Source organism: Garra rufa, chromosome 1 (assembly GCF_049309525.1).
Source record: "Garra rufa chromosome 1, GarRuf1.0, whole genome shotgun sequence".
Taxonomy (NCBI): domain Eukaryota; kingdom Metazoa; phylum Chordata; class Actinopteri; order Cypriniformes; family Cyprinidae; genus Garra; species Garra rufa.
The window spans coordinates 15908168-15927059 of record NC_133361.1 but is presented as its reverse complement, the minus strand read 5'-3'; the positions used below and the strand labels follow the sequence as shown (position 1 = coordinate 15927059).

Genomic DNA, 18892 nt, shown 5'->3' with positions numbered 1-18892 from the left:
GTGTAGCTTTACAAGCTCACATAATATGAGCATATAGTCTCATTTTAAAGATAACAACCTAATCTAAGTGCTGATATATGGTTTGTGGCGACTTTTAGCACACATAAGTAGTAATCGGAGCAGGAACTTTAAATGTGCCAAAGAATGGAAAACTGTACTTACAATAACAGACCATTTCATTCTAGGGACAAATCCTAGGGTTGTAAATGGACCTGTAAAATCCTTTCTGGAGAATTTTTGCCGTTTCTTATGCCTAACGATTTAAAACATTGTATCAAAGCATTCTATGTCACCTTTAAGAGCTCTTAAAACAAAAAACAAACTAAACAAAACAAAAATATCTAAAGAACCCTTTTTACTATAAAGAACCACTTCTGCATTCCATGGTTCCATTGATGGAAGGTTCTTCATAGAACCATTGATGCCAGTAAATAAACTTTAGTTTTAAGATTGTCAGGATGATATATAAACCCTACAATTAATTGAAGAAGGATTTTGTCTGTTGAGCTGCAGTGTGTGTCATCTCTCTGTGTGTTCAGTGAAATGGCAGAATCCAGTATCTCATGGGCTGAGGATCAGTGTGAGGTAGACTAGTGTGGATGCTGGTGGAGATTGAGCAGACATAAGTCGTCCGGTCAGAGACGAAGTAAACTTTAATGGTTTGAAGCTTGTAGAGGGTTTACAGTCCTTCAATTTGGCTGAGTGAATGATGTGAGTACAGGTAGTAGAGTATTTAGAATCATACAGAGTAGTTTGAACTGTAGCGTAGTATGAGTGGTTCTAAAACAAACAGAAAATAGTAATACTCAATTAGTAATGATCTGAAAATAACAAATATGAGTTCACACTGTCACTTTTACATAATATATACTTATACATAACAGCGATATACAGTATAATAACAAAATGGCGATCGATTCAGGCATACAAGGATTAGATTAGCGCTCATGAAAATGCCATCACGTTCTCTGACACGTGAGCTCGGGAGATTCGATATATGTGGCTTAAATATCGCAACAATGTCAATTATACAGAAAATAAGAATATAAACGAACTCAAAGTGACTAACAGTCTACAATAAAGCACACCAACAACGCTATTTCTCTGTCTCATATGCATTCACTAGCACCGTTCATGGATGATGCAATACACAATGCGTGTGGCGCACATACCTGAATATAACTAGCGACTAACGATAACACAACTTATGCATTTGAATAACGGCTGTTTAAAGATACTAAATAACATAAACACCATCACTCACTTGTATATGAACGCACTCTGTAGAAACAACAACAACAGCGTCACTCTAAGATTCTCCGTGCTCTGAACTGCGTACAGTATACACGCTTAAAGGGATTCTTAAAGGGAAGTGCTGAGTAGTCAGCGTGATACCTCTTAAAGACACAAGGGGGCACTAATGTCTCTATATACATAGCAAGCCTTTTCTACAGCCGCCCCCACATTTGCTGTGTAAATGTGTAATTTAGAAAAGGCACTAAGGTTAAGTACAGGATAGTACTAAGGGGCACTCAATCTGGTAACGCTGGGAGACTGATGAGCCGGGTGATTGGACGAAGATAGGTTTTCTTTTTGACTTCCACTTCTGCAGTCCGGACTCTCCCGTCTTCTCCTGGAAAGACTTTCGTTACTTGTCCAACTGGCCATAGGGCTCGGGGTAACTGATGATCAACGATCATGACAATTGTGCCTGGCTGCAGGTTCGCTACCTCTTTGTGCCACTTCTGGCGGACTTGCAGTTCTGGGAGATAGTTACGAAGGAAACGTCTCCAAAATTGGTCGGCTAGAAGCTGACTGTGTCTCCATCTCCGTTTGCTCAGCATTTCTGATTCGGGGTATATTACTTGCGGCAAGGATGAATCTGGCCGCCCCATGAGCAGCATGTTAGGAGTGACCGGGTCAGGGTCTGCTACGTCTGAGGATGTGTATCCGAGTGGCTTCGCATTGAGAATGCCTTCAATCTCAACAAGTACAGTACGCAGTACTTCCTCGGTCACAATTTGATCCCCTAGAATAGAACACAGAGCTGATTTTAGGGATCTTATCTCTCTTTCCCAACAGCCTCCGAAGTGTGAAGCACCTGGGGGGTTGAACTTAAAACTAATCTGGTGGCTGGCTAATTGCTCCTGGAGGGAAGGATAGAGCGCAGCAAAGTCTTCTTGTAGTGCTCTCTTGCCACCTCTGAAGTTTGTACCATGGTCGGAGATGATCTCGAATGGCTTGCCTCTGCGGGAGATGAATCGTCGGAGGGCCATTAAGAATGAATCTGTGTCCATTTGATGGAGTAAGTCCAGGTATACAGCCCTTGTTGTCAGACACTTAAATATGATACCCCATCGTTTCTCATGCCTGCGCCCAATCTTGATGAGGTAAGGGCCGAAACAATCCACTCCCGTGGAGTAGAAGGCTGGTTGAAGAAAGCGCAATCTTGAAGGAGGTAGGTCAGCCATCCTAGGAATGCTAGGCTGGCCTCTCCACTGTTTACAGCCTAAGCATGTTCTCTGGTGCTGCCGAATAGCCTCTCGGCCTCTCAATATCCAGTATTTACGACGTACTTCGGCAAACACTCTCTCTGCTCCTGGATGGAGTAGACTTTCATCGAAGTCCTGGATAATGAGTCTGCTGAGGGGATGCTTAGGGTCCAGCACTACAGGGTGAATGGCGGATTCATCCAGCTGCTCTGTCCGTCTGAGACGACCACCAACTCTGATGAGGTGGGTAGTGCTGTCATACTCTGGAGCAAGACACAGGAGACGACTACTCATTGGTAGAGGTTTACTGGACTTAAGATGAGCCATCTCTAGTGGAAAACTTTGGCTTTGTGCTTGATGAAGGAGGGCTAGTTCGGCTTCTCGATAATCCTCAGCTGTTAGCACTTCCGTAGGGGTAGCCGCACCATGTAAGATTCTAGCTGTAGCTGTTAGTAGTTCCTTATAAGACCCAAACTGGTTGCAATCAGGCAAGGTTGGGTTGGTAACCGGAACTGTTAATCCACAAAATGTTACTTGTTTCAGCTCTGCCTCCTCAATAGGTAGCGATTGGAGAGGACTCTGAGGCCACTGATCGGGGGGCAGGAGGAGGAATGATGGGCCTTGACTCCATCGACTTGGCTTGGCTAACTCAGCTAATGCTTTTCCCCTCGTAATGTCATCGGCAGGATTAGACTTGGAATCAACATAACGCCAGTCCTTGGGATCTGTCAACTCCTGTATCTCGGCTACTCTCGTTCCGACGAAGACTTTAAATCGGCACGAGTCAGCTTGAATCCATGCCAACACAGTGGTGGAATCTGACCAAAGTGTGACCTGTCGTATGGGAACACTGAGCTCTGACTTCAATAATTTGGCCAGTTGTGCTCCTGTCAGAGCAGCGCACAATTCGAGACGGGGTACGGACTGTTGTTTCTTTGGAGAAACTCTGGAACGGGCAGTCAAGAAAGCTATCTCTTGGTCTCCTTGAGGACTGAGTGTCTGGATATAAGCGACTGAGCCGTAGGCTTGCTCTGAGGCATCGCAGAAGATGTGTATGTCTCTGATAGTCTGAGGGTTATCTAAATCTAAAGTGACATAACATCTGGGGATGGAGATGCGCTGAATGTCTGGTAACTCTTGCTCCCATGTTCGCCAGGCTTGAAGCAGCTCATCGGGAAGTTGAGGGTCATCCCATTCTCTTTTCTTGTCCCACAGACGCTGGACGAGGACTTTAGCTCTCGTGGTGTAGGGAACGATGTACCCCAGGGGGTCATACTGACTGGCTAGAACCCTGTAGATATGACGCATGGTAGGGGCAGAGCATTCAATAGGACGATACTTGTATGACAGTGTGTCGGAGGTACAGTGCCAGAGTAGTCCAAGTGCGGACTCTTGCGCATCAGGTTGCTCTTGGGTCAGCCACAATACCAGGCTACTAGACTTGGCTTCGGGTGGGATGTGGTCCAGTACTTTAGGGAGGTTGCTGGCCCACTGTCTTAGATCAAACCCTCCTGTGGCTAGGAGGTCTCGCAACTTGGCAGCATGTGCACTGGCTTCTTCCTCTGAACTGAAACTCTGAAGGAAGTTGTCCACATAGAAGTTCCTCTCGATACTTTCTCTGACATCTTCACCTGGGTGACTATGGTCGTTGACATGCTTTTGGAGGGCGAAAGTTGCGCAGCAAGGGCTGCATGTTGTCCCAAATGGGAGAACTTGCCACTCGTAAACTTGGGGGGACTGATCTCGGTCGAGGTCCCTCCAGAGGAATCTTAGCAGTGGGCGGTCCATTGGTAGCAGTCGCACTTGATGGAACATGCCTCTAATATCACTACTCAAGGCAATAGTGTGTTCACGGAACCTCAGGAGTACAGACGTCAGGGAGGAGCCCAGTGTGGGACCAGGGAGGAGCAGCTGGTTAAGATTTTTCCCTCCGTATTGGTATGAACAGTTGAAGACAACTCTGTTCTTGTTATTATGTTGTGTCATATGATGGGGGATGTACCACGACTCCTCAGCTTGATCCACTTGGTCGGGAGGTATCACTTGTGCATATCCTGCCTCCTTTAACTTGTTCATCTCCCCCCGGTAGGCTGATGCTTGGACTGGATCTCTGGTTAATCGCCTCTCTATTCCTCGGAGACAAGGCAGCGTGGCATTTGGGGAGGCTCGCAGGAGAGGCATATCTTTCACTCGTAATAAGGGCGTGGCATATCTGGCCACTCCATCCACGACAACTCTGGTAGTTTTGGACTCGAGCAGCATGAGGGCCTCTTGATCTTGCTTTGAGCGAGTGATGAGTTTCTCACTGCGGTATGGGAGCACGTCTAGTTGCCACAATTTCTCAACTTGCCTGTATAGGTCAGTGTACGAGCCTGAGGTAGCTGTGAAGAGGCACTGCTGGCTGGGAAGACTATGCTTGATCTCCTGAGTGGGACCCTGCAGGGTCCAGCCAAGTCTGGTCTTGATAGCGGCAGGACCGTTGGGCGGGCCTAGACGAACTGGCTCTACTGGAGTAATGAGATGAGGGTAATCAGACCCTATAAGGAGGAGTGGTTGGACAGATTCAACGGGTGGCAACTGTAGACCTTGCAGATGGCTGTACCTACGTTGTAACTCATCTACTGGATAGGTATGCTCAGCTAATCCCAATGTCTCTGCTGTAAAGGCTTGACGAATCTTGAATGAAGTCTTGGGTTGGGATGCTGGTGACACTGTAAAGGTTACTGAAGCACCATGTAGGATGTGAAGGTCTTGGCGGACTGTACGCAGAACAAGTTCTTCAGGTCGACCTGTCAATCCGAGCTGCTTGGCCGCTGAATGAAGGAGGATGGTGCGTTCTGACCCGTCATCCAAGAGGGCGTAGGTCTCTAAGCACTGACTGCCATTTCTCAGGAGTACTTTACAGATCTTGAGTAGGACACGCCGACTCTCGGTGGGTCGATCAAGATACAGTGTCTCTGTGGCCGAGTTCACCAAGCAACTTTCAGAAGGTCCGACCTTGGGTGTCTCAGGCATCTTCACGAATGATCGATCATTAACCTCATGGAGGATGTACAGGTGGCGGCGATTACAACTCTTGCAGGGTGTCTTAAGGTTACATTGTGCAGCTTGATGAGCTCTTCCACAACGCCAACATCTCTTGTTTGATTGTATCCACTGCACTTTCTGATCTCGGTTAAGTCTCTGGAAACTGGCACACCCATTCAAGTAGTGATCTTGAGCGTCACAATAAGGGCAAAACTTCTTCCTATCTCTGGGATCAGGTTCAGGCGCTTTAGCTGGCATGTCACTGCTGTCTTTCTCTGTACCGAGGAAGATACTTGTGGCTTTCTGATGTCCTTTCCTGTGTATGGGGACTGACTTACTTGCTGGAGGATAGAACCTAGTACTGTCTTCTTGAACTTGCAGCTCAAACTCTAACCACACTGAGAGATCGAGCAAGGTAGGGATGGGAACTTGTTGGGGATGGACGGACCGTCTAAAACTAGTCTGCATATCGTATGGAAGCTTACACAACAACCTTGATACATGGGAACCGCACTCTAACTCCATGTAGCCTTTATTCCCCAGTTGTTGAAGCATACTCACTAAAGAGCGAACTTTCAGTGCAAACATTCGGAAGGCTCTCACATCCCCTTGGCCAACATTCGGACTATCCATAAGCTCAGCTATTCGCTGAAGGGCCAACTGGTGAGGCTGTCCATACTGTTGGTTAAGCGCTTGCATAGTGTTTGAGAAAGGGTATAATGAGTTACAGTAGGAGTCTGCAATTAACAGAGCTTCCTCGAACTTCAGGTGATCGACGAGAATCTGATACTTAAATCTCTCTGTAGCGTCCACTGGAAGAATGTTCTCCAGAGCAATCCGCAGACGGGAAAACTCTCTCGGATCTGGCCTTACGAAGTTCGGGATGGTGGGAGCTGGTCCCCTATATGTGCTCTCTTGACTGGGAGGAGCATGTAACTGGGTCGGCCTGTAGCTACCTCTGCCATCATCGACTCTGTCATAAGATCTCTGGGGGAAGGACTGGTGCAAGGAGGGGCGAGCATGAGTTGGCGGTGATATCATCTCAAGCTGCCTAAGTCTCTGTTCGAGGTCATGCAGGCGATCTTGTCTGAATGACTCTGCTGCACTATCACTCGGTCTCTGAGGTAGCTTGGATCTAGGCAGAGGAATTGGCCTGGCATCTGTAGTGGCCGGCGGAGTATGGAAGCGGGGTTGCGGAACAGGGGAAAATGTGCTCTGTGGATGATGACTTGATCGATCACTCACTGTGAGTAGGCTCAACTGTGTTTCCAACGCCTCATTCCTCTCCGTCAGTTTCCTTATCTGCTCATAAGAATGACGTCGCAGTTCCTCAGTCTCCCTCCGCAACTGCTGGAACTCTGCTAAAACTACTGATGACTGTTCAGGCAGGGCTGAAGTATGTGCTCGCTGTTGTTCAAGCTCTCTACTGGGACTCCACTCTGACAGAGGCTGCCATTGCTCCATACTTGTTCCATACTCGGAGAAGGTGTCAGCATGTATGGGTGCAGCCGCTCCTCTCAATTCTAAATTGTCACTCATCTCTGAAGTATCTACTCTCTGTATTGACTGCAACCTCTGTTGATGATCAGTGAGCTCGAAATCTGACAGATAACTAGGGAGCCGCACCACTCGTCTGGGTCTGACTGTGGGCTCAGGAAAGTCAGGTCTGGGATCTGGATCACTCTGATGCATCGTTCTTATGACAGCTCTTCAATCCGGCTCGAAGGACCATTTGTGAGGTAGACTAGTGTGGATGCTGGTGGAGATTGAGCAGACATAAGTCGTCCGGTCAGAGACGAAGTAAACTTTAATGGTTTGAAGCTTGTAGAGGGTTTACAGTCCTTCAATTTGGCTGAGTGAATGATGTGAGTACAGGTAGTAGAGTATTTAGAATCATACAGAGTAGTTTGAACTGTAGCGTAGTATGAGTGGTTCTAAAACAAACAGAAAATAGTAATACTCAATTAGTAATGATCTGAAAATAACAAATATGAGTTCACACTGTCACTTTTACATAATATATACTTATACATAACAGCGATATACAGTATAATAACAAAATGGCGATCGATTCAGGCATACAAGGATTAGATTAGCGCTCATGAAAATGCCATCACGTTCTCTGACACGTGAGCTCGGGAGATTCGATATATGTGGCTTAAATATCGCAACAATGTCAATTATACAGAAAATAAGAATATAAACGAACTCAAAGTGACTAACAGTCTACAATAAAGCACACCAACAACGCTATTTCTCTGTCTCATATGCATTCACTAGCACCGTTCATGGATGATGCAATACACAATGCGTGTGGCGCACATACCTGAATATAACTAGCGACTAACGATAACACAACTTATGCATTTGAATAACGGCTGTTTAAAGATACTAAATAACATAAACACCATCACTCACTTGTATATGAACGCACTCTGTAGAAACAACAACAACAGCGTCACTCTAAGATTCTCCGTGCTCTGAACTGCGTACAGTATACACGCTTAAAGGGATTCTTAAAGGGAAGTGCTGAGTAGTCAGCGTGATACCTCTTAAAGACACAAGGGGGCACTAATGTCTCTATATACATAGCAAGCCTTTTCTACAATCAGTTCAGCTGTTCAGTGTGTCTGGATCTCCTGAAGGATCCAGTGACGATTCCCTGTGGACACAGTTACTGTATGAGCTGTATCTCAGGTTGCTGGGACGAGGAGGATTGGAAGAGAATCTACAGCTGTCCTCAGTGCAGACAGACCTTCAGCCCAAGACCTGTTTTGGGTAAAAACGTGGTGTTTGCTGAAATAGTGGCGAAGCTCAAGAAGACAAGACTCCAAGCTACTCCTGTTTCTCCTCCTCTTCCTGCTCTTCACCATCGCACTGTATCTGGAGATGTAAAGTGTGACTCCTGCACTTTAATTAAATGGAAAGCAGTGAAATCCTGTCTGGATTGTCGAAGCTCTTACTGTCAAAGTCACCTCAAACAGCATGAGACTCTCTTCAGAGGTAAAAAACACAATCTGATGGATGCCACTGGACGCCTGCAGGAGATGATCTGCCCTCAACATGATAAAATGCTGGAAATTTACTGTCGTATTGACCAGCGGTGTATCTGTATGCTGTGTTTGGTGGATGAACACAAAAATCATGACACTGTATCAACTGGGGCAGAAAGGAAAGAGAAACAGGTACTGCTCCAAACTGGATCTCATAAGTGATGGTTCATGTTGTTTTTCTCACTTGTTATTGGATTTTTCTCAAAATCAGAGCATTGTCGTTAATTAAAAAATAAATAAAAAATTGTCATTAAAAAAAAAAAAAAAAATCTTACCAATCTCCAACTTTTAATTGGTACAGTATGATGATTTAATAACAGTTTTGTTTTCTGCAGAGACATTTGGAGGAGACACAGAGAAAGTTACAGAAGATAATCCAGCAGAAAGAGAAAGGTCTTCAGCAGCTTAGAGAGGCTATGGAATGTCATAAGGTGAGTTTGGAGAAGACGAAAATTTGAAACTCTCCATTAGTCCTACTGAAACCACTGTTACTGTCTGAGGTAACAGACCTACTGAAAGATCTGTTCTGTGTGTCTAACAGCGCTCTGCACAGACAGCAGTTGAGGACAGTGAAAGGATCTTCACTGAACTCATCCGCTCTATTGAGAAACGTCGCTCTGAGGTGAAACAGCTGATCAGAGATCAGGAAAGAGCTGCAGTGAGTCGAGCTGAAGAACGACTGGACGAACTGAAGAAGGAGATCGATGAGCTGAGGAGGAGAAACTCTGAGCTTGAGCAGTTTTCACACACAGATAATATTCATTTCCTCGAGGTAACAGATCACACACACACACACACACACACACACACACACACACACACACACACACACAGGAATGAGGTTTTCAACATGCTTCTCTAGTTTATGCTTTTTTCTTTTTGTCCATAGAATTGGTCATCTGTTTCTATCTGTGGATCTACAGATGGTTTCACACCCAGTTTTCGTGTGTCTTTTGACAATTTAGTGAAATCAGTCTCTCAGCTCAGAAAGAAACTTCAGCAGTTCTCCAGAGAGACTATAGAAAACATAACTGGAACATGTAAATATGACATTATTTATATGAGTTCAGCACTGTTCATGTAATATAAAAATATAATATAAAAACATTTATAATAATATAAAAAATTATCTTGACATGAGAATTAAACTGCAGATGTGTTTGGTGTCCATAGTGAAAAATGTCCAGGTCATTGGCAATCCTGACTACCAGACCAAAGAGGAGTTCCTACGATGTGAGTTAATATGAAACACACACACACACACACACACACACACACATTTTGGGTTTACATGTTTTATGGGGACATTCCATAGGCGTAATGGTTTTTATACTGTACAACCGTAATTTCTAGCGCCCTACACCTACCCTAGCCCTCACAGGAGATTGTGCATACTTTTACTTCATCAAAAAAAACTCATTGTGCATGATTTATAAGCCTGTTTCCTCATGGGGACCTGAGAAATGTCCCCACAAGGTCAAAATCTACTGGTATTACTACATTACAACATGATTAATACCAGGTACACACTGTCACGGGGTGAAGAATCACTCGACAAGGCGGCTTAGTGAACACAAGGCCCCGGAGGGTGGATTTATTTACAGTGCACAAATGAAAGGAAAACGGGGAGAGGCTGGTGCTTCGTGCTGCGTGGCTGGTGCTCCATGCTCTGTGCTCTTCAAAGTCCTCGTGAAAGTGCGTGTCCAAAACGTGCTCCAAACAACGTGTTGTTGTGGGCTGTCGGTCACTCGCTGCTTTCTGTTGGGATGAGAGAGAGGTTAGACCAGCATGCATGTCAGTCGAGACCAGAGTCTGTCTGCCTGCTTCAGTGTGTGCTGCTTAAAAGGCTGTGGGCTGATTGGTTGCAGCTGTGACCGATCAGCCGGTGATGAGGACGTGCAGGTGTTTCCCGTTTGTTGCCAGGGTGACGCTGATTCCTCCGAGGAAGCTCGTCACAACACACACACGCACACACATATATAGTGCACAGTATAAATGAGGAGAGGGTTGCATCTTCTGTTTCAAGATTATTATATTACATCACACAGTGGTGTGTGTGAATTGATGACAATATTGAGGAATTACAAATCCCTCACACCTTCAGCATTCATAAATTCCTATTTAAGACCTTTACTACCACTGAAAATCACTGTGGGAATCAGGCACGTCTTACTGTTCTCCTCCTCTAGCAACTGCAGAACATTGGATGCTGTTAGATCTAGTGGTGTAGTCTTAAAAAAGTGGTTTACTATTAGTAATATTTAAAAATTGGCATTAAAAATGACATTAATGTATAAAAGAATACACAGGATACAATTAATGTTTCAAATATAAAATTTGAAATATGAAATAATAGAAAACAAAAATGATACTTTTAAAAATTAGAATTAAATTTATCAGTATTTGAGTCATCTATTCAATCAATTCGTTCAAAACTGCTGATTAATTTAGGAACAAAGTAAGAAAGTGTTTTTATGAATGGGTCAGTGAATCACTGATTTGAGGTGTTCAAAAAATACAAGCAAATTTATTCAAAAACAAAACATGGCTTGGTTTAGAACCATTTTAGTTCAATTAGAGAACAGACACTACACAAAAACTGAATGCGGCTACTCAATGCAGGGTCCTGAAATGACAGCAACAACACAGATCAAATTTTATTTATGAGGTGAGAGTGAGTCGAGCTGACTGACAAATAGAGTGACGTGAGACAGACAAGACGATGGCAGAAGATTTAGTTTGCCTGTTTGGCAATGTAGTTGGATTTTAAAAAGCTGACTTCTGATTTCGTACGTTTTTTTTTTTTTTTTACATTAATTTATTAATTATTTGGTTTCATCCTTTTTGATCATTTTTACTTAATTTAAACGTTGTGTAATTCATTTATTATTTATATCATAATTTTTTATAATTATTTACATTTAGTTCCACAGTGTTTACTAATTTTCAGTTTTGTATACCTATTTAAACTTTGTGTATTAGTTATTTTTTATTAGTCATATAGTCTAGCATGGTGTATTTTTATTGTTTGTTAAATGAAAGTTGATTATTATACAGGCTAAGTTTGACTTTGTTTTTTGTTGTTGCTTGAACTGAATTCAAGCATTTGTTGCCGAACTGCCGCTAAATTGAAAGTGAAAGAAAAATATATAATAAAAACATTGTAAGTTACTTTTTTTCTCTCTTTCTATAGGTGGAGGTTGACCAATATCTTAGTGTTATCTGTTAACAGCGCACATTATATACCCGTTTTTTAGGCAAGAACCAGATAATAAGTGTCACGTCATGAAATGATTTAACCGCAAAATGTGAAAGACACGTCCAAACAACGTCTTTTGTACGTCGTTTTTGAATATTGACGTAATCTAGACGTCCGTCAGACATCTAATGTTTAGTGGGAATGCGAAAACTGTCTAATGTGGTCACAATTTAATAAAAACATTGTAAGTTAGGCCTATTAATTGTAATAATTTCATTTCAAACAACAAATACATTATATAGAGAACTACAGTGATGGGAATAACGGCACTATAAATAAACGGCGTTACTAACGGCGATACTTTTTTCAGTAACCGGGGAATCAAACAAATTACTGTTTCCCCCGTTACAACGCCGTTATCGTTACTGACAAAAAAATTTTGCGTTACTATAACTGAGATCACTGAAGCGGTTTTCCTGCAAGCAGCATCTCTCTCAGCCACGGCCTCTCTTTCTCTGGGGTGTGTGTGTGTGTGTGTGTGTGTGTGTGTGTTTGGTGCCAGGGCGGGACATATAACCAGCGATGATGATTGGTGTGTTTGTTAACGTGGTGTAACTGAGAACGCGATGATTGGCTTAGATTGAGTAAATTTCCATTGTTTGCCAATCAGAGGCAGAGTAGTGCGAGTGTTCACACACAAGCGCGCGCACGGTTAGTCGCACACACACATATTCCACAACATCACAACGATAGTAAGTCCAACAAGTTCAAAGGTAGCTTTTGCAAACTGGAAGTATAAGCACTATTTTCCCTCGCTGAGGTAAAAGGCAAAATTATTTAAGTAACGTGCAATTTATGCCCAGTTAAAAAGAGTCTCTCTGCGTCGGTGACAAGTAATACCAATCTATAGAAGCACCTCGTCACGTGCCGCCACAAAATTAGTGGCTAAGAACGCAGGTGATAACGATATTTAATGTTCTAAATCAGTGTTTCTCAACTCCAGTCCTCGGGACCCACTGCTCTGCACATTTTGTATGTTTCTGAGTCTGACACACTCAGTTCAGTTCATGAATCTTTCTACTAATGAGCTGATGATCAAAATCAGGTGCCTTAAATGAGGAAGACATACAAAATGTGCAGAGCAGTGGGTCCCGAGGACTGGAGTTGAGAAACACTGTTCTAAATCATCTATTGTGCTTTATAGTTCCACTATAGTAATGATAATATTTATAATAATATGTTGAATTTGATAGTTGTCTCTCACGTTGTCCCACAACAACATTAATATAGTGTAGACTAGTGTACAATGTTTTATATTTATTTTACGCAATAGTTACTTTGCCTGGTAATTAGTTACTTTTATAATGATGTAACTCAGTTACTAACTCAGTTACTATTTGTGAGAAGTAACTAGTAACTGTAACTAATTACTTTTTTAAAGGTATGTGCCCAACACTGGAGAACTATCACCGGAGCTTTTTGAAACTATTTACGAATTAGTTATCCACTGCGTCGCAAAATTCCAGAAGGGGTTCAGAAAAAAAATGGCAGCTGGCAGCAGGAAGTACCTGCCATTGACAGCCAGAAGCCAATTACTGGCATTCGGAGGGTAGGAGGGACCTGCCACTTGGTGACAGCCAATCAGCATCGACCAACTTGGCAGCAACCAATCATATGCAACTACGACAGATCCGAATGGCAGTGTTTGTTGGAGTGGTACATTTTGAAATTAATGATCGGATAAATTAATTGTTGCCTTGTATGTTTGATTTTAACTTTTATGTTAGCGAACGACAATGTAATGTCTACTATAGTTGATCGTTAATCTTAGTATGTACTTAAAAAAAATTAGTTTACTATTAAAAATTAACATGATCAAATAATCTGACATCATACAAAGCCTGTTACGAATTTAAAGGCTTTATTAAACAACCGCAACAATGTTGTTTCTTGAAATACCACAAATGTAAAACTGAACCTGAAACATAACACAGTTTAAATTATAACAAAATAAAGGTAATAAGCCCGTGTACTTTTGTAATTCTGTCTTTAATCAGTTTACTGAATTTTTGAATATATATATATATATATATATTGGTCTCTCTATAATTTTTTACACACACACACACACACACACACACACACACACACACACACACACACACACACACACACACATATATATATAATGATTTATTATATAAAAATTTGTATATATTTGTTGTAAGTTTGTTTTATAAGTTGTTGTTTTCTCCCGCTCCGAGCGACAGCTGACGTCCGGTTTTAGTGGCAGTGGCAGCCACTTCCTGCTGACAACTGCCGATTTTTCGCTGAACCTCCTCTCCAAAATTATTAACTGTTTCGAAGAGCTCCAATCAGATCGAGAATCATTTGATTCAAAACAAAATAGTTGCCGCAATCACGTGCTTCTCGGCAGAGCCGGATTAACTCAAAGGCAAACTAGGCACGTGCCTAGGGCCCGATTGGCGGGATGGGGCATGTTGCATAAACATATGCATGTTGATAAATCAGTGCTTCTTACATCTGTGTCATTAGCCTGGAAAAATCCAGACCCTAATCTATTATGATTATGGGTCTGGCCTCAAGCAATGAAAAGGACCTAACTGGAGGGGCAGCACCAAGCATGCAGTTGAAATTCTCACTGCACGCAATTGGATAACTCCAGACCAATCACAACAATACATGGTGTGACGTATCCAGAGCGACGGTGAACATATAAGAGTGGATTTCAATGTTATAACATAAACAATGTGACAAGATTAATAACTATTAATTACGACAGCCGAATCAATCTCATTAAAACAATTAGGTCCGATCAAACTATTCATTAACTATCAACTAATATGTGGATAGACGCTAGCACTAGCGTTTCATTCAGCAGCGAGACATATCGTCCTGTTCAAGTTAGGCTACTGTATTACTATTGAATAGTTCCGTTTTTCGTTACAGTAAGTTTACCAAGTGACTCTTACCATTTGTAAATGAGATGGACCTCATCCTCCACAATCCCGATCAGGTTGTCCCGGTAGACCTCGTTCGATAACATTTGTCACCACTTCGAATGCTATCTGGCATTGCCCGGTTCTGATCTGTTCCCCTTCATGGTCGCCCCATACGCTTAACTACCAGCGGAGCTAACTGATAGATTAAACTCTTGCCGTATCCAGTCGGCAAAACAGCAAAAACGTCCTTCTTGCAAAGGAACGATTCGAGCGCGGCTTTCTGTTCCTCTTTTGTAGCGGACAAAGCCGTTTCAAACAACTGATTTTCATCTGTAGAATAGATCTTTGTCAATGTTTACTAAATGATTCCGTACGTCGGAGCGCTGTCGTCATCAGTTTAGCGCGCCTCTGGCCCGCCTACATCAGATACACCGATTTGATTGGTTCCCAGAATTGCTTACGTATTGCAGTAACATGCATCATTGCTCGAGGCCAGAGTGTCTTGCAGAGACAATTCAAATTGTGCTCTCGTGAGATCTCTGGATTTCCAGGGTACTGTGTCATAGCACCAGAAGACAAATATTTAAATCGACAGTTCAGGCATTTAAGTGGCACCGAAATCTGCATTCTGTTTCGGTCTGATACATACCAGTCATATGGGTACCGGTGCCGTAACGGCACGTGGTTTCGGTACCCAACCCTACTTAACATATGAAGGAACATTCCCCATAACCACTTTAGGGCTGATGATACACAGGACCGATCTAAATTATCCAGATAGAAATTTGTTACTCATTCCTAGTGAAAAGTTGCCCAGCAAATTTGCACAAAGAGTTGTCTTGTGTATCATCAGCCATTGAAACACCCAGTAAGAGAAAGCTAACAAGCATCTCTCCACAAAGCATTTAAATATATCCACGTCCAGCGAGGCTATCCACACAGCAATCACCACAAGCTGAGATAAACTGTGCCATGAATATTTTGCACACACACAGTATTTGCAAAAAAAGTTTTTCATTATACAGTTGTGTGCCTCAGTTTAGTTGAATATGTTCAAATGCACTATTTTTGTCAGTCTGAATTGAACATAATTTGATTATAAATATTTTACATAATTCAGATTATAAAATGCCTCTTTAAATGAAACTTAAACTTTTAACCCTAAACTTTCTGATGCAGTACATTATCATAAAAAGACAAAGCTAATATGGGAGTTACATGCTCACAAACAATTGTGTATTTTTCTCCATTAGATTCTCGTCCGCTGACTGTGGATCTGAATACAGTGAACTATTTTCTCCATCTGTCTGAGGGAAACACAGTGATCACTCTCAGTGGCACAAAAATGTATTATCCTGATCATCCAGCCAGATTTGACTGTTGGTCTCTGGTGTTGTGTAGAGAGAGTATGACTGGACGCTGTTACTGGGAGGTGGAGTGGGCTGGCAGAGAAACATCGGGAGTAGACATAGCTGTAGCATATAAGAGCATCAGGAGGAAGGGAGTGGAAGTTGAGATTGATGCTGGACGTAATGATCAGTCCTGGAGATTGTACTGCACTCCATTCTGTTGCTCATTCTGGCACAAAAACATTGAGACTGTACTTCCTGTAACCCGTGTGTCCAGTAGAATAGGAGTGTATGTGGATCACAGCGCAGGGATTTTGTCCTTCTACAACGTCTCTGACTCAATGATTCTCATCCACAGAATCCAGACCACATTCACTCAGCCGCTCTATGCTTTGTTTGGACTATATGAACACTCAAGGGTGAAACTGTGTCCCCTGAACAGTTAAATTCATACCGAGATTCAAAAGATTGTTTAGTCATGTCACACAATTAATTATTATCAATAAGATGTCATGGGGACTATTTTTTTTAATCAGAATAATGCCATGTTTGGACTAGACAATGACTTTGACCAGTCAAACCAGTAAAACTTCTCATCTGATAAGTAATATTGGCTGTAGTATAGATGTTGAAAAATGTATAAAATTTAGACTTGTTGTGAAACTTGATGTAACTCTTGTTGTGACTTTTTTTTTTGCTTTCAAGTCTCTCAATAAAATATTTGTTTGAATATGTAGTGGCAAGAAAGTAATAATATGTCTGAACTTAACTTGTGTGACATTTTGTGAAATGCAATAAAATCAAGATTATGTTATCTCTTCATTCTCTTTAACTTTCATTTAATTGGCTAAAGTACAAAGAAAACAGCTGTAATGATTTCACTCACCTTACTCAATTTTATTTGGTAACTATAAACCGATTTTGATGGCTACAACACACACACACACACACACACACACACACACACACACACACACACACACACACACACACACACACACACACACACACACACACACACACACAAACGTTGGCCTAGAGGCACGGTTAACATTGTGTCACATCTAATACACAGGCTGCAACAAATAAATGAAAACAATCATAAATTCCATCATGAATATGCATTTGTGACACTGAATAAAATAGTCTGTCAACTATTAAGTACAAACTTTTTAAAGAGAATTTAAAATATATTTAAAAAAATGTTGTTTGTTCGTTTTATGTATCTTACTGGAACATCATAAGCAAAGTTTTCTCTGACTTCAGTTAAAGTCATCTCTAACATCTCAAATAACAGGATTTGTCAGTTTTTGAAAACCACAGCCTCTGCTTCTTCCATTAGCACATTTCAGATTTTTCATATTGTTTTTAGTTCACTATTTTGTCTATGTGCTTGGAAAAAAATAAACCTTTAACATGTACACATTTATGTTTTCTTTTGATATGATTAATTGTATTATTGTAGATGCATGCTACTTGATGTTAACATTTTTTTTGAATCCTCTTAACAACAACCAATAAATGTTGAAGTTTATTTTACGTACTTACAGTTTTGCTGACACTTTTATTACACGTAGAATCAAATGTGTAGCCTATATGTGGTTCAAGTAACATCCCTTGTGTTATAATTTACATGCATCAGACTCTTTGTCTTGATATATTTCCATTCCTTTTTCGTGCTATTTACTCGATTACTGCTTATATGCATTCATAGAAACTCAAAATTCTGCTCGGTTTTGTACTGCCAAGAAAATATAACAGATAACTACATTATGGAAAATCATCAGATGTGAAGTTACATGCAATTACAAGCTTTCAGTTTTGCTTTAATATATGAACGGTGTGACTAATTTTTGTGTAGATCAGGTCTGTGCACGCCACGGATCACTGCGGTCACACCATCTGCGCTTCGTAAAAGTGCGGTCACGCCATCTCCGCCTAACTTTATGTTGCGCGCCTATATAGTTATTTACGGTAACAAACACCTCCGACCTAACGCGGCGCATTTAATGTTACTAAACTGCTTTTAAGAACTGCATACCGTAGTCAGGACCAATGCTATTAACAATCTCTCTATCTCTATCTCTGTCTCCCCCCCCAAAAAAACTATTAATCTTACATGCGCAAAAAAATCATAAAAATATAAAAATCGAATTCTTTTCTTCAAACTCCAACAGATTATTGTTCTGCATCCTATCACTGTGGTGATTTACATGCTGTTTAACGGTTTCATTATTTTATAATTGAATACCAAAGTTTTTTTTATTTATACCATTTTTCTCAATATAGACATTTTTTTTTAAAATCATAAAAATATGAAATCAAACTGAATACTCCAGCAGATTATTGTTCTGCATGTCCTGTATGTTATATGCTGTATCATTTTTTAATAATTGCATACCAAAGTCGACATATGCAATTGACATTGCTATATAGGCATTTTAAAAATTCATAAAAAAATGAAATCATTGAAAATTGATTTCATTTTTTTATGAATTTTTAAATTGTCTATATAGCAATGTCAATAGCATATGTCGACTTTGGTATGAAATTATTAAAAAATGATACAGTAAAACAACTTGATGGATGGAGATGGAGAACAATAATCTGTTGGAGTTTTCAGAAAACAATTTGATTTCACATTTTTATGAATTTTTTAAATCCCTATATAGCAATGTCAATAGCATATGTCGACTTTGGTATGCAATTCAGTCATTCTTGAGACATGGGACAAAACATGTCCACCAATTATAACTGCTATTAGTTTTAAAAATAAAACATATTTTCAATTGTAAATGCTATGGGGATT

General features: G+C 41.3%; 2 protein-coding genes across 2 annotated transcripts in view; both read left to right on the top strand.

Annotated features, from left to right (window-relative positions):
- LOC141290255 (interferon-induced very large GTPase 1-like) overlaps positions 1–18892 on the top strand; it is a 453394-nt gene that overhangs the window by 122077 nt on the left and 312425 nt on the right. The window lies entirely within an intron of this gene.
- On the top strand, positions 544–16529 carry LOC141342097 (tripartite motif-containing protein 16-like). The gene is made up of 7 exons (XM_073846488.1): positions 544–585; positions 8132–8704; positions 8908–9003; positions 9114–9344; positions 9462–9612; positions 9746–9805; positions 15988–16529. The coding sequence occupies exons 1-7, from the start codon at positions 544–546 to the stop codon at positions 16527–16529; spliced, it is 1695 nt and encodes a 564-aa protein (XP_073702589.1).